The sequence below is a fragment of the Centruroides vittatus genome, unplaced genomic scaffold, assembly GCF_030686945.1.
Source record: "Centruroides vittatus isolate TY-2023 unplaced genomic scaffold, ASM3068694v2 contig_602, whole genome shotgun sequence".
Classification (NCBI taxonomy): domain Eukaryota; kingdom Metazoa; phylum Arthropoda; class Arachnida; order Scorpiones; family Buthidae; genus Centruroides; species Centruroides vittatus.
In genome coordinates this window covers 1-15,672 of record NW_027122368.1, presented here as the reverse complement: position 1 = coordinate 15,672, position 15,672 = coordinate 1, and the positions used below count along the sequence as shown (strand labels likewise).

The window sequence follows — 15,672 nt, the reverse complement described above, 5'->3', positions numbered from 1 at the left end:
ACAGCTCAAAGTGAATTACACCTGACATATCTCACCAAACAGACAAAAGAAATATTTTTGGATGCAACCCACCTTTTGAAGTCGGTTTTGGCTGCTTGTCGCGATCCATCCATTGTCTTTTTCTCGTCACATTATTATAGAGGATCCATTTTTCGTCTCCAGTAACCAGCCTGCCAAGAAAAGGTTCTAAAGCAATACGAGATAAAAGAGACGTGCAAACGTTTACACGTTGTCGTTGGTTAGCTATTGACAGTTCGTGTGGTACCCATTTTCCTAGCTTTGAAACTTTTTTGATTTGTTGTAGGTGTCTATGAACAGTTCCATGTGATGAATTTAAACGTTCCACAATTTCATCAACTGTTAAAGATGGTTCTGCTTCAACTAGTGCAGAGAGAGCATCATCGTCAAAGTCGACGGATCTTCCAGTACGAGCCTTATCCTCCACACTAAAATCATTGTTTCTAAATCTTTCAAACCACTTCTGCGCAGTCCTTGCACTAATTACGATTTGTTTATGTACAGTATTTATTTTTTGGCTGCATTTGTAGCATTCTCGCCACTTAAAAATAAAAAGTATAAAACATGTCTTTTATATTCGTCAGTTACTTCCATTTTAACGAAAATAAACAACTGAAATGTTCACAATTCTGAACAGTATTATATGAATGAAATCCAATTTAACACTTCAGTGTAAAAATTATCACATTATACTGACATTTTTAACAGCAAAACAAGATTTTTCTCAAGGTCATAAAAATGTGCATGGACTTATGGACTGACCTGATAGTTTTGATACACACCAGATTAAGTTAAAGGTGGAGAAAACAGCCAACGTCAAAAGTAATTCCGTTAATTTAATTAAAGTGACTACTGACAAGTCAAACAACATCCCGATTTTTAATATAGGGAACAGAAGAAAACTTAAACTGTGTCACACTGAAGTAGCGAACAAGAGTACCATTTTGCCCATTATTTGTGCCGGAGATCTAAAAGTAACATTCAAGCTAGGTCAGTGTGTAGGTAGAGAAGCAGACGTTACAGAAGATAATATTTTGGTAACCATAAAACTTAAAGCAGTGGACAAAGAGAAAGTTGCATTCAATAACGTAAAAGTTAAAGCAAAAATTAAAATTTCCACAGAAGACAAAATTTGATAAATATACAAGCGACAACGACCATCAAGTGATTACTACATTGATTAATAGCTATAGGGACCGTTTTGCACATAGTTTAAGCGAATTCTGGCAGATATCACAGTGATGAACATTAAAAAACCAAGTTTAGTAAACCCGTACGACAGTGGCGTGCGGCGACATTTGACGATAGGGAAGCTGTGCTGGCACCAGATAGAATCATTGAAAGCATTATACAATATTTTGGCATGTAGCATCCACAAGCTAAACTGCATGAGGTTGGTGCTCTGTAAAGTGCATGCGTAAATGCCTGTAATCTTACTGCTTTACACCATTCAAATATTTTTGCCGTGGAAGCGCCATATTTGACAATATGGCACTTCCATTGGAAATATACATATATGGATTTATATTCAAATATATAATAGCAATCTTATCAATCTTTCACACACAGAAATTTGTGATAAAATACATAATGTGGTTGTAATAAAATATTAATTTTAAATAATTCAAAGTACATTAAAATAATCACATGATATGTATTTATATTTTATAAAATACAAGAGAAGTGGTGCTTCCACAGACAGATCACGTCTGTATAAAACTAGTGCATCCAAACGAAGTGCTATAAGAGATATCATCGGAGTTGCAAAAATTAACGCCAGCCATACCATCTTGGATCCTCCGCTTCCTCCAATTATAACCGCGCAACATTCAAAGCATTCAAAGCACCTCTCTCCATTCCTAAAAAGTGCAAATGTCAAAGGAACACAAAATAACATATCGTTGTCGACCAACGGAAATGTTGGCGACCGCCACCCGCCACATTTATAAATATTTTAATTTATATTTTGTTGAAGTTTCCGGAACATTTGGACTTTTTCTGTCCCTCTCTCTCGTCTCACCACTCATTTACTAAAATCATGTACAGAACATCTCGATCAACACCATGCTCCAACACGAGCCGAAGAATGAGCGAAACTTTCAGAGACAGTGCCAATATTTGCAGAAATAAGAAAAGTTCGTAAAAAAAATTATTTAACTGCAAAACCAAAAACTCTGCAGACAATAAAACAGCATTCGGAACGGCAACACCAGATGCCATTTCGAATGCACGTGACATCTCCAGAAGACGGATTCGAAGAAATAAAAACCCAAGACCAAACTTGTTTTTTTTCTAATGACAACTAAAACAGAGGATTTAAATGAAGAAAACATCATACGGATCTGCATTCAATTCTTAAAGACGAAAATAGTGGTGAAGTTGACGGGAACGAACTCACTGTACACAAGTATAAAAAACTCTGGGCACGACAGGCAGAGTCAGCCAAGACGCATATTATCCAGGTCCGGCTCCACAGCGGAAGGAATCGCAGCTCGTCGTACAGCTACAGAACGTCGAGCTCTCGACGACGAGAAACCAGAACAAAAGCCACTTTCGTGTTCTCGCCACTCGGATTATTCTCCGAATGTCTCACAGTCTGATCCGTCGGCAATACAGAATAAGCCAAAACATCTCTCGCCAATCTCGGACGTAGCGTTGGTACGGTGGTCCGTTCCTCTCCCCATTTTCGAACGAAAATAACAAAACTGCGGCTATCGGAGCACGAATTCCTCGAACGACTCATCGAACGTGTGGAATATCCGCGGAATACTCGGAAACAGAAAAGTGGGGAACCGTTCCGCCCAAATCGGTCGCTTTCGGATGTTACGACGGTTACGTAAAATAAAGGATAAAGATTCTTACCATATTTTCGATCAGCGCATCGGCGTTGGGGTCCAAACAGCTGAGACGAGGAATGGGCTCCAGGGGAAAGTCGTAGCTTTTTAACTCCGTTTGGAAGGATGCCATTTTATTAGCCCGGGTGGCGGTCTCCGTCCGACCGCGCCACAAAAATACGGCCCGGAACTTATCCGGAAAAAACAGTTGACCGCCGGCGATTACCGCAGTCTCGGTCGATTGCCCGTGTCTGTAGACCTAAACCATCCGTTATAAAAAAAACACCGAAGACCAGCGTACGACGTAAACGTAGGTGGTCGGCGCCGACCGATAACCAAATAAACCCGTAACACCGAAGGAACCGCTAAATAAATAAATTTCGAAAAAACCGACCGAAGCCTTTAGTTAAACGACGGCGACATGGCGTGACGATACTAGCGACGCCCGGCGGAAAAAAAAGAATTAGGAAAATCGACGGTTTTAACTACCGCCGAACGCAATTAAATTAAATTTGCAAAAACTTCCGACTTTCCGTACAAACGAAACGTTAATATGAAAAAGGTGGCGGAAGTTGTCCGCCACCTTTTTCATATTAAAAGATGGTGCGATCGATAGGCGGCGCGGGAAATACGTCGGACTAGAGACCATAGTCGGATCTTTACAAACAAGGTAAAGATCCGACTGTGGTCGAGAATTATAGGCCAATAGCGCTCACATCCACGATCATGAGAACAATGGAACGGATGATTCTCTACAGATGGCAGCGCATAGCCACTCACAATAATTGGTTTAATTATAAGCACGTTGGAGGCCTACCCGGCAAAGGCACTCGGGACTTACTAACTCACCTCATATTACAACTATATACCCTCCGGAATAAAGGCTACTACATCAACGTTACTACTCTCGATATCTGTAGTGCTTACGATAAAGTCAATCACTCTCATATTATACGGAAGCCCTTAGAAAAAGGCCTAAAAGGCAACTCAATTCTCTGGCTCCAAGACTTCTTGTCCAACAGGCAGTTACAAATCAAATGGAGAGGCTACCTCTCTCATAGTAGTACCCAATGCTTAGGAATTCCTCAAGATAGTGTGATATCCCCCTTCCTGTTTGCCATCTTCATGAATGACATCTTTCAACTAGAAAATGAATACACTAAAATCTATGTCTACGCAGACGATGTTACAGCTGTCACGCATGGTACTGACCCGACTCATTTACACTATAACACGGTCCAGTTTCTTAACAATTTTGGCGGATGGTCTCAGAAAAACTCAGTACAGTGCCAACCACGAAAGTGCGCAATCTTGCGCATAGCCATCAATATACGCGACAACCAGGATTTTGTTCTCAATAACCAACAAATCCCTGAGGTCTCCAAAATTAAACTTCTTGGCGTCTACATTACTGCACGTCTAACATGAAACTCTCACATTCAATACATTCGGAACGAGGGCAGAAAGTTACTAAACATCTTTAAAATTTATTGCAACAAAAAACACGGTGGCCAACCAAAGGACCTTTTGTGCATCGCCAACAGCACCATTGGCAGCTTACTTATGTATGTCATCCCCAGCATCGCAACCTTAACTAAAACCCAAATGGCAACCCTAGAATCCTTACAGATGCAGTACGTTAAACTCAGCTACGGTCTCCCTATGACCGCTAACAATATCCTCACTCGCAGAGCGACCAACACCACTACTATAGCTTGCCGCTACAGTAAGTATCTTATAAAACATTATAGTTCCTATCTTCAGAAGGCGCCGAGGGACAACTTTTCTCGGAAAATTATACATCTCATCCACAGCAACGAAGGTGCCACCCTTGTAAAAATTTCTATAGCCCATTACATCCGGAACTGGACAAACATCCATAATATCCATACCAATACGCACACGACTCAAAACTCTATTCTCCCGGACGCCACCGTTCTCGACATACATATCGACGACCTTCCATTTTAGGACTCCTCTCTGCCAAAACCTGTTATTCAATCCACCTTCCATGAGTGGGCAACGGCACAAGATCTCTCTATTTTCCTGGCCACCGACGGTTCCAAAATCGACACGAATGTCACGGCAGCGTTCACCGACTACACCAACAGCATCAAAGCCCATTACACCCTTCACCCCAAGGCCACCATTTTCACAGCGGAGGGATTCGCTATCCTATGCGCGTTACAACATGCTACTGAGATTAACAGCAACATCACTGTGTGCACTGACTCTCGAGCTATCCTTACCGCCATCAACGCTTACCACGATAAATCTTCATCCATCATTTACACCATCATAAATCTCATCAACAGTCGCAATAAAGGTAATCTACAGACGCGTCTCGTATGGACCCCGGCTCATAAAGTGATAACTATAAATGAATAAGCGGACAAACTTGCTAAGAGCCAGCCTTATGACACTAAGAAAACCCGTTATATCACTTCGGAGGATTACATCAGCATTATAAACACCGAAATCAAACATCAAATGGACATTGATTGGCATAATTTTCCAAGCCACTCAGACTATCACTGGCTCATCATCGGCCGACACATCCCAATCACGGACTATACGGACCGATACACTACTATCCTAATACATCGGGCCAGAACCAATTCTCTTATCACTAATTCCTTTCTTCATAAACGTAACCTGATGAATACTGATCGCTGCAGTTTCTGCCCGTCAGAACAAGATACTACGATACATCGGTTGGATAAATGTTATCATTTTGAACCCGTCCGCAAAAAAATTCTAAACAACAACAATATCAGTCGTCACAATATCTTCAAGATAAGCGATTGTCTAAAATTTACATTCATCGAGATTTGTATACAAAGTACGATCACTTTTTTCACCGTTTACAAGCAGACTTATAAATACTGAGGAAAATATTAATATCACCATCTTTCACCACCACGGGGCGCAATAGTCCGAGTAACTCGAGCCCAACGACTACCTTAAGACCTAAGACCTGAGTCCTATATAAACAGAGTATGGCACGCACGCCGCTCTCTGCACGGCCTTGGGCGTGCCGGCGACGACTCATCTCTTGTGTCTCTACGCGGAGACTGGCTACATCCCGCTGGCGACCAGGCTTCGTCTGAGGGCCACGTCCCACGCCTTCACCCATATTTCAAGAGGCCCATTCAGTCTCCTCTCTATCAATCAGCGCCCAGTCTGCGATATTATAGAGGTTGAGGCGCAAGTTCAAACGTTAAACTTGTACGGCAAGCAGAAGTATACGTTTGACGTTTTAAGTCCAAGTAAATATTGTTGAGGCTCCAGTTCACATCACGTGACTCAGTGAACGTCGCGCATTGACTCACGGGAAATAAGTTGAAAAAATGGCGGAAACATTTGGCACGGATGATTACCAGCAAAGATAAATAAACAAATTAAGCTGTTTAAAAGTATTTATAGGATGTTTAATAACACTAAATAATTATTTTTTTACTATAATTAGCGTCGTGTTTCCCCCGAGAAACATTAGGAAAGTTCCAATGCGTTTATCCTGTTATCACGACACTTCTGTTGAGAGATGTAGTGGCTGTAAATCCCTATGCGTATGAAAATCCGAAAGGTGTTTGGAAAAGTATATCTGAAAATTTACGGACGGTAGAAGATGCCGGGAAAGAACAACTTTACTTCTACAGTATTATGTAGTAGACGGCCATCTTTCCTCCCAGATAAACAGTCTGTTACAAAAGTATAAGAAGACCACAAATTTTGTGATTTTCCAAAATTTATCTAAATTTTTTTTTATGAGAAAACAGTTTTATACGTTTTAAGACAATTGGAAAAATATCATTTTTAAGCTTTTTATCTTTTAATAAATATAATAGACGTTATCACTTTTTACTTGTTACCAAAGTATACATACACTTTCTAAAATTACATAAAAATAAATTTTAAATATATTTTAAACAAATTTAATATTTGGTTTCACCCCCTTTGGCTACAATTACTTGAAAAATTCTGTTCGGAATGGAGTTTATTACTTTTTTAATTGTTTCACCCCATGTATCCATTATTGCAATTTTCAATTGATTTACAGATTCATATTGTTTCCCATTTTTATAAACAATGGCTGCTAAAATCCCTCACAAATTTTCAATGGAATTTAAATCTGGACTGCATGGTCAGTCAATATTATATCAATATTTTCTTTTTTAAACCAATTTTTTGTTGATATTTGAGACATGAATGGGAGCATAATCTTGTTGAAACTACCATTTATGATCTCCAATTAATGCACCAAATGTAATCATATTTTTGTCAACAAATACTAGATTAGTTTTACCTTCCCATCCATCCTATTTACCTCCAAAACTACCCCAAATCATTACAGACCCAGCCCCTTGTTGCTGAATTATTTTATCTCTATTTTCTGTTTTTAAATCATGCCAATAATATGAAAACTTATCAGGGCCATATAAATTAAACTTCTCATCACTAAACATTATTTCTTGCCGTTCTTCAGTCCATCCCATCTTGTCTTTAGTCCAATTTAAATGCATTGATATGTGCTTGGCAGTTAAAGGTGGTTTCAACTTCATTTTTAAATATTTTACATTGCCATAGTTTTTTAAAATTCTCCAAACAGTTGCATGAGATACATCTATTGGTATTTCATCGGCAGCTTGCCTTGTTGACATGTTTTTTTTATTTATAAGCTTCAAAACTTCTCTCTCATTCCTGGATGTTAAATATGATATATGTTGAATATATAAAAAATGAATATTTGTGAAAAAAAATTATGCTGCTTTATGAAATGTAAAAAAAAACCTGATAAAATAATTAAAATAATAGCGAGGTTGAGGCCGAAGTTTTAAACGCGAAAACGTGTACGTCGGAAGTTCAGCGCCGCTTTCCTGTCAGCCTAGAAGTTTGACAATGGCGTTTGGAATGTCGAGCACGATTCCACTGACTTTACAAACGCCATTGTCAAACTTCTAGGCTTACAGGAAAGCGGCGCTGAACTTCCGACGTACACGTTTTCGCGTTTAAAACTTCGGCCTCAACCTCGCTAATGCCCATATACGGAACGAAGAAATTGTCGCAGCCGTCGGTCTCCACAATCGACCAATGGCAGACCAGAGTGGCAAAGCCGTAACTAACTACCGAGACATCGACGATATCGGCCATTTCGCCAGGTCGACGACAGAAAAAATTTACGTATTTTGTTGGGTAGAAATATTTTTAGTCTCGTTTCTTTTATTCCGCCTAATCTCACCGGAGCGCCGTATCTATCGTCTTTCATACCGTAACGTGTCCGAGACGATTTTTCAACATTATAATAAAATTATAAATTAATAAAATAATGTAAAAGATAAAAATTACTTCGAAACAACTCTTATCTTAAAACCGATGGAGTCAGATAAAATCATTCTTTTTCTTATTTGTACTATATATGTTAGTACACGGAAAATTAATCTCCACTCTTTTCTGACGTACGGAGGCTAGAAATTTTACAGTACTCTAATCTGTTTACTTAAAAACAAATCCGAATAAAATTAAAAATTGTAAGGCAAATGTGGATGATGTTTCTGTTGCTGTTGGATGATTTGCATCAAAGTTTCTTTGGAAAAAAGCCCTACTGAGGAGGCCGTTTACGGCGAAATGCATTTGGGGTAATGTAATATAAATAATAATAAAAAATTCTCTCTCTCAAGATTTACCTGTTTGTCTTACAATTTTTAATTTTATTCGGGTTTGTTTTTAAGTAACCAGATTAGAGTACTGTAAAATTTCTAGCCTCCGTACGTCAGAAAAGAGTGGAGATTAATTTTCCGTGTACTAACATACATAGTACAAATAATAAAAAGGAAAATTATAAATATTTTAGTCACATTTTGTACGGTACCCAACGACATGTGCAACTTTACAGTCGCGCACCGTAAGAATTACCCAGACAAAGGGGTATTTATTCTCTTTTAAAATGAAACCATAAATAATTCTTTGCGTCGGTGTCGGTACCTGTCTCTTGGATTTCGTCACCAAATTTCGACGGTTGCGAACGGGTGACAAAAAAAATCACCGTAATGCCGGCTCCTCGCTCAGGGCCGCTATTTAGCGCCCTGGCGATCGTGAGTAGAGTTGGGCAACAACCGCCTTACGTGCCCGAATACTCGGTGCCAAACGAAAGGCTATTTGCAGCGAAGTATGAAAAATGTTTTTAAATGGTAGCAAAACTTTCCATGTTAATTAAATTTAATAATGTAAATTTTTATTTTATTTCACCTCTAACCTTTTAACGTAATGTTTGTTATTTTTTGCATCTTTCCGAAATTTTCACACCGCGTCGTATGTAGCGCTAAGGACGACGGGACGCCTCTTCTCATCTCTCCGAAGGTCAATATAAAAAGGCCATGACACGATCCCATGATTCTTTACGGTAGCGTCCATTTTGGGACTTATCGATAGAGTTCACTCCACACGTTCCTGCGTGAGTCGACTATATTATATAAGTACTCAGAATGTTAAAGAATGGGTTATTGTATGGCACCAAACTAACAAGTAAGAATAAATTTACATATGTTCGATTATTTAGATTTCCTGAAGATAAACAGGGGAAAGCAAAACGGATGCGTAACTGCATATAGGATAAGTGGCAGCCAAATAAACATTCTAAACTGTGTGAAGTTTTTTTTTTGGTAACTCTTTCCGCCCAGTGGGCACTAAGAGGGCCTCTTATAGCAAGCCCATTATGGAGTTCGGCCAGGCCCACAATGGGGGGCCGGGTGGTGAGGGACGGGGACCGACATATCCGGACGAACCACCCCCCGAAAAATTCCTGGGGTTTTTTCGACCCGTCCGGATTCGATCCCGGGTCCCCCAGGGCGGCAGGCTGCTAACCTTGACCGCTCGGCCATCCGGCCCCAACTGTGTGAAGTTAGTGTGTATCATGTATTTTTCTATAGGTACTGTCTTTGAGATATATACGTTAGCTAACAGTAAATTATTTGTTCAGCTTCATTTCGCAGAATCTCAATTTGAACTGAGAACTGACAGCATTCCATTTTAGCAGCTTCCTTCTATCCCCACAATTTTCAATGTGCTGTAGTGCCTAAGCACTATTATATCGTTATTTTTGTATATATATATATGTATACATTTGTATCGGGTTTTCTTTGTTTGTGTTTTTTTTTTAACGTTTCGTTTTGTACCCTATATCGGTTTTTGGATGGGTAAAAACCGATCTCCATTGCGGATTGGTTAGCAACGGACATGACGTCACGCGCAATGGCGGGGATTATAAAGGTTGGACTCCCGTCCACCACACATTTTTGGTTTCTCCCTTCGGTCCCAACCAGTTGTGCGACAAAATTAGACTGTGGTGAAAGAACAAAGGAGAAGGAAGACTACACATGCGGACATTCAATTGAACAGTGAAAAAAATCCGGACCCATCGAGGAGAACATTTCTATGGTATAAAAAAATATCACGCCAGATATATAAAGGAGACTTCAAGGAACGTCCGAAGAATATTATTGTCGGTATGTGAATTGCTGTATCTTACTTTTTAAGTAATTTCTTCGATCCTTTGTCTTTAAAACCCAAAATTGTAATTACGTTATTTTTCATGTCATTTAGAATATATTAATTTTGTATTATGTGTTCATTATTAAACCTTATTGTAAAAAAATGTACAAAATTGTAAAGTCCTTGATTAATGTGCCTTTACCCGAACATTTCGTCCAATAGACTTAGGTCCATTGGGGACTGAACATTGGCGTCCGCGACAGGATTTTGTAAAAGGATTCTTATTAATACTGAAAAAAAAAAAAAAAGGGTAAGGCCTGTTGTGTAAAAGGACTAGTAATTCGGGAACTTTCTGCAAGATCGAAATTGGTAAATCATGGACGAACAAGTTTCAAGCGGATCACTTGGTGAAAGAATGGGAGAGATAGGAAATGCACCAGTGGTGACAGGCTTTATGGGGATGATCCCCTACTTTTCTAATCTACCTAGTGACAGTCTGGATGTCCGGAGATTTTTCGAAACTGTTGAAGAAGTAGCTTCATTGGCGAGTTGGAATGAAAAGGTCAAAGTTAGCGTCGTCAAAGCCCGCTTGAAAGGTGAGCCTTTATCAGTCTTTTGCGATCTTAAGGATCAGGGAGTTAGCAATTACGAAGAACTAAAACAGGAGCTTATAAAATGTTTTATTCATAAAGATAAGGGGCGTAATCCATTAGGCCAGTTGTTAAATATAGCCCAGCGAAAGGAGGAGAGAGTGTGTGAGTATAGCAGTAGGTTAAAGTCATTATTCTCTAAGGCTGTAACACACAATCCTCATGTTAAAATCTTACGGGATAATACCGTCAAGGAGAGCTTCATAAAGGGTTTGTTAGTTGAGACCCGTAGGCAAGTAATGCAATCCAAACCTAGTACGTTAGATGAAGCAATATTGAAGGCAGAGGAAGAGGAAGAAGTGGAATCCGCTTGTAACACACGCGGTAGGTTTAGTGAAGCATATGCAAATTTAGGACATTCGGGGAATGCAAGTGAAAAGGAAGATAAGTTGGCAGATCGTGTGGCTGAATTAGAAGTACAACTGAAGAAGTTGAACGAGTCCATGACGCACATGCTAGATACAATGAAATTGGATAAAAACCCTAAAACTAAATGGGAGGACACGCGAAGATGCTACTCGTGTGGCGAAATAGGGCATGTCTCAAAAAAATGTAATAGGCGAGTGTGTTTAAACTAAGATCTGGTCAATTGGGGGGTCAGACAATTGACCAGAGAAAAAACAATTTGAACTTAACCAATTGTATTTTTTTATCTGACCATATGCTGCCAATCATGTCGGCGGATCTGGAAGGAAAAAGGGTAGGAGGACTAATCGATACCGGTGCTGAACGCACCTTGGTAAATAATGAATTTGTAAGGGAACTTAGGAGAAAAAAATTGATAAGTGATACTATCACAAGTGAGGCATGCATTAGAGGCATGTCAGGTGTAATTATTACGAGTAATGAGGCATTGGCCCTTACAATTAAGTCAATAAGTGGTAATAAAATGGATCTCACAATTCCAATAATCAATTTTCCTAATGGTGTGGATTATGATTTTATATTCGGAATGGACGTTTTGAATCATAAACCCGAGATATTCTCTGAGTTAGGTTCCGTTGTGAGGGCAAGTCCCTCGATTAGAAACCATGACGTTAGTTTAAATGTTAGTAGTAGAGGGGGGCATCAGGATGAGGTATGGAATCTAGATCACTTAGACGATAATATAAAAATTAGTGTTAGAAAAATATTAGATAAATACCCCAAGGCTGTGGCTATGGAGATTGCCGATATATCCGGCATGAAGAATTACATGCACTCCGTAAGCCTGACGACGAACCACCCCATTAGTGTGAAACAATACAGAATCCCTGTCAGTTATCTCCCTGCACTAAAGGAGAAGGTGGGTGAATTGTTGAGGGCTGGGATATTTGAGGAAAGCTCATCAGAATGGAATTCACCAATCCACGTGGTGCCAAAGGAGTCGGGGGAGATCCGAATAACTTTGGACTTACGAAAAATAAACGAGGTCACTGAAGCCCAAGTGTATCCAATGGCGAGAATCGACGATATTTTATCTCAACTCAATGGTAATAAGTTCTTTTCCGTTTTAGATTTAAAAGCCGGGTATTTCCAGATTCCCCTGGACCCGAGAGTTAGGCATATATTTGCGTTTTCTACTCCTTGGGGAAAGTTCCAGTTATGCAGGATGCCCCAAGGAGCTAAGAATAGTGGCCGTTACTTCCAACACGTTATGAATAAGGTGTTAGCAAAATTTGTAGGAAATAGTTGCTTCATTTTTCAAGATGATGTGGTTTTATTCTCCCAAAAAATAGACGACCACCTGGAGCTACTTAGTAGGGTCATGAAAGTACTGCAGGATGAGGGGTTAAAGTTGAACCCCAGTAAATGCCAGATCATAGCCAAGGAAGTGAAGTATCTAGGGCACGTGATCAATGATAAGGGAATAAGCCCAGACCCTAGCAACATTGATTCCATAAGAAGAATTAAACCACCAAATAACGTAAAAGGTGTGCGGAGTTTTTTAGGGGTAGTGGGATTTTTTAGAAATTTTATCCCTTCCTTCTCTGTTATCGCAAATCCATTAACCAACCTTACGAAAAAGGGAATTAAATTTGTTTGGAACTCGGAATGTCAAACTAGTTTCGAGAATTTAAAGAAGGCTATCACTCATCCTCCCATACTGGCCCACCCAGATTTCAATGAGCCCTTCTATTTACATACAGATGCATCCGATATAGCAGCTGCTGCTGTGTTGGAACAGCGACGAGATGAAGGTTTAGCTCCTGTAGGGTACTTTAGCAAGAGGTTTCAAGGTGCAGAAGTTAATTATTCTACCATCGAGAAAGAGTGTCTTGCTATCATACTAGCATTAAGACATTTCAAATATTTGGTCTTAGGTCAAAAAATCATAGTTCTATCAGATCACAAACCGTTGGTTTTTTTGAATAACATCAATAACGGCAGCAGGCGTTTAACCCGTTGGGTGATGGAACTATCAGATTACCATATTGAGGTACAGCATGTGAGAGGAATTGACAATAAGGTGGCTGATTTCTTATCAAGGAATGTAAATGGAGTGAGTTGCTTAAATATTGAATCAACGGGGGAAATATTCCCAACAAGAAAGGAAATTATTCATTCCCAGGATAACGATAGTGCCCTGGGTCCTATAAAAAGGGATTTGTTAAGGGGTAATGGTAAGGGGGTTACGAGGCAGCTCTCGAGTGATTATGTTGTTATGAACGACTGCCTATATAAAAAAATTTGGTTAAAATCCCGGGGATATCAAATGAATCAATTATGTGTTGGCGAAGATTTGGCCAAAAAGGTTATTAAGGCTGTACATGAAAACAAACTTTCAGGCCATTGGGGGGTACGTAAAACTATAAAGAACATAGAAAGAAACTACTTCATCAGGAATTTAAAACGAAAGGTCGATCAGATTGTTAAGGAATGCGAAAGGTGCCAGAGATATAACATACATAGGGGGGAGGCACCTTTACAGGAAAATGAAACCGCTATAGCACCGTTTCAGAAGTTCGCCGTGGATATAATAGGGCCCATTCATAAAACTAGTAAGGGAAATCAGTACATTTTAGTGATCATCGACATCTTTACTCGTTTTGTTGAGGCTCACCCACTACCCGACCAAACTGCTTTATCTGTTAGTAACATGATTTTCGAGAAAGTGATTTGTAGATATGGCACCCCTGAGGTGATAATTTCTGACAGAGGGACAAATTTTCTATCATCCCTATTTTCTGATTGTTGCAAATGGCTTAACATTAAAAGAAATATAACGACCGCATACAGACCATGCTCAAACGGCATTTGTGAGAGAGTAAATAAATCTATCATCGACATGATCGCTAAGTCATCGGGTGAGACCAATATTGAGTGGGATGACTTGATTCCTCCCGCATGTTTTGCCTACAATAATGCGCACCACTCAGCCCTTGATGATACACCTGCTTTTCTCCTTTTCGGTGTTGACCCCCACACTCCAAACATCGATCAAAGTTGGGATCCTACCAATACTGATGAACGTAGATCCTTTTTGATAAGTAAGCTCAGGGCCATTAGGTGTATGGCAAGCGATCAAGCTCGTCAGCATAATAAAATTTGTAGGAAATACCGCAATATTAATAAGAAATTAAGGGAGTTTAGTGTAGGACAGAGGGTGTGGGTAAAATGGAAGGGTGGTAAGAAAAGAAAATTTTCTAGTAATTATAAAGGTCCTTTCCGCATAGTGAGAGTAATCAATCCCACCACCTATCAAATTGAGGGATGTAATCTAAGGGATAAAGACACTGTGCATGTAGATCGACTAAAATTATGTTACGGTGATGTTGTTGATAGACCCAAACGTAAAAAAATTGAAAAAAGGGTGCAAATAGAAAACATGTCAGATGATGAGGATGAGACCCCTGATCTGAGAATAATTAGGACAGCATCTAAGACCGTTCCTAATGAGAGAAGCGAAAGTCATTCTAATGGTGACATTATTGAAAGTGAGAAACAAGAAGAACCGTATAATTTACGACATAGAATTATAGACTTCCGTAGACTGCACTACGGCAAGTAATCTTGAATTGAGGGAGGTATGTAGTGCCTAAGCACTATTATATCGTTATTTTTGTATATATATATATGTATACATTTGTATCGGGTTTTCTTTGTTTGTGTTTTTTTTTTTTAACGTTTCGTTTTGTACCCTATATCGGTTTTTGGATGGGTAAAAACCGATCTCCATTGCGGATTGGTTAGCAACGGACATGACGTCACGCGCAATGGCGGGGATTATAAAGGTTGGACTCCCGTCCACCACACATTTTTGGTTTCTTCCTTCGGTCCCAACCAGTTGTGCGACAAAATTAGACTGTGGTGAAAGAACAAAGGAGAAGGAAGACTACACATGCGGACATTCAATTGAACAGTGAATAAAATCCGGACCCATCGAGGAGAACATTTCTATGGTATAAAAAAATATCACGCCAGATATATAAAGGAGACTTCAAGGAACGTCCGAAGAATATTATTGTCGGTATGTGAATTGTTGTATCTTACTTTTTAAGTAATTTCTTCGATCCTTTGTCTTTAAAACCCAGAATTGTAATTACGTTATTTTTCATGTCATTTAGAATATATTAATTTTGTATTATGTGTTCATTATTAAACCTTATTGTAAAAAAATGTACAAAATTGTAAAGTCCTTGATTAATGTGCCTTTACCCGAACATTTCGTCCAATAGACTTAGGTCCATTGGGGACTGAAC

General features: G+C 39.3%; 1 protein-coding gene across 1 annotated transcript in view; it reads right to left on the bottom strand.

The window, feature by feature from the left end:
• Positions 1–3,286, bottom strand: part of LOC136979293 (hypoxia-inducible factor 1-alpha inhibitor-like) — a 73,200-nt gene extending 69,914 nt beyond the window's left edge. The window contains exon 1 of the mRNA XM_067275235.1: positions 2,881–3,286. Within this exon, the coding sequence (XP_067131336.1) occupies positions 2,881–2,985 (105 nt within the window). The 5' untranslated portion in view covers positions 2,986–3,286. The remainder of the gene's footprint in view (positions 1–2,880) is intronic.
• Positions 3,287–15,672: the final 12,386 nt, after the last annotated feature.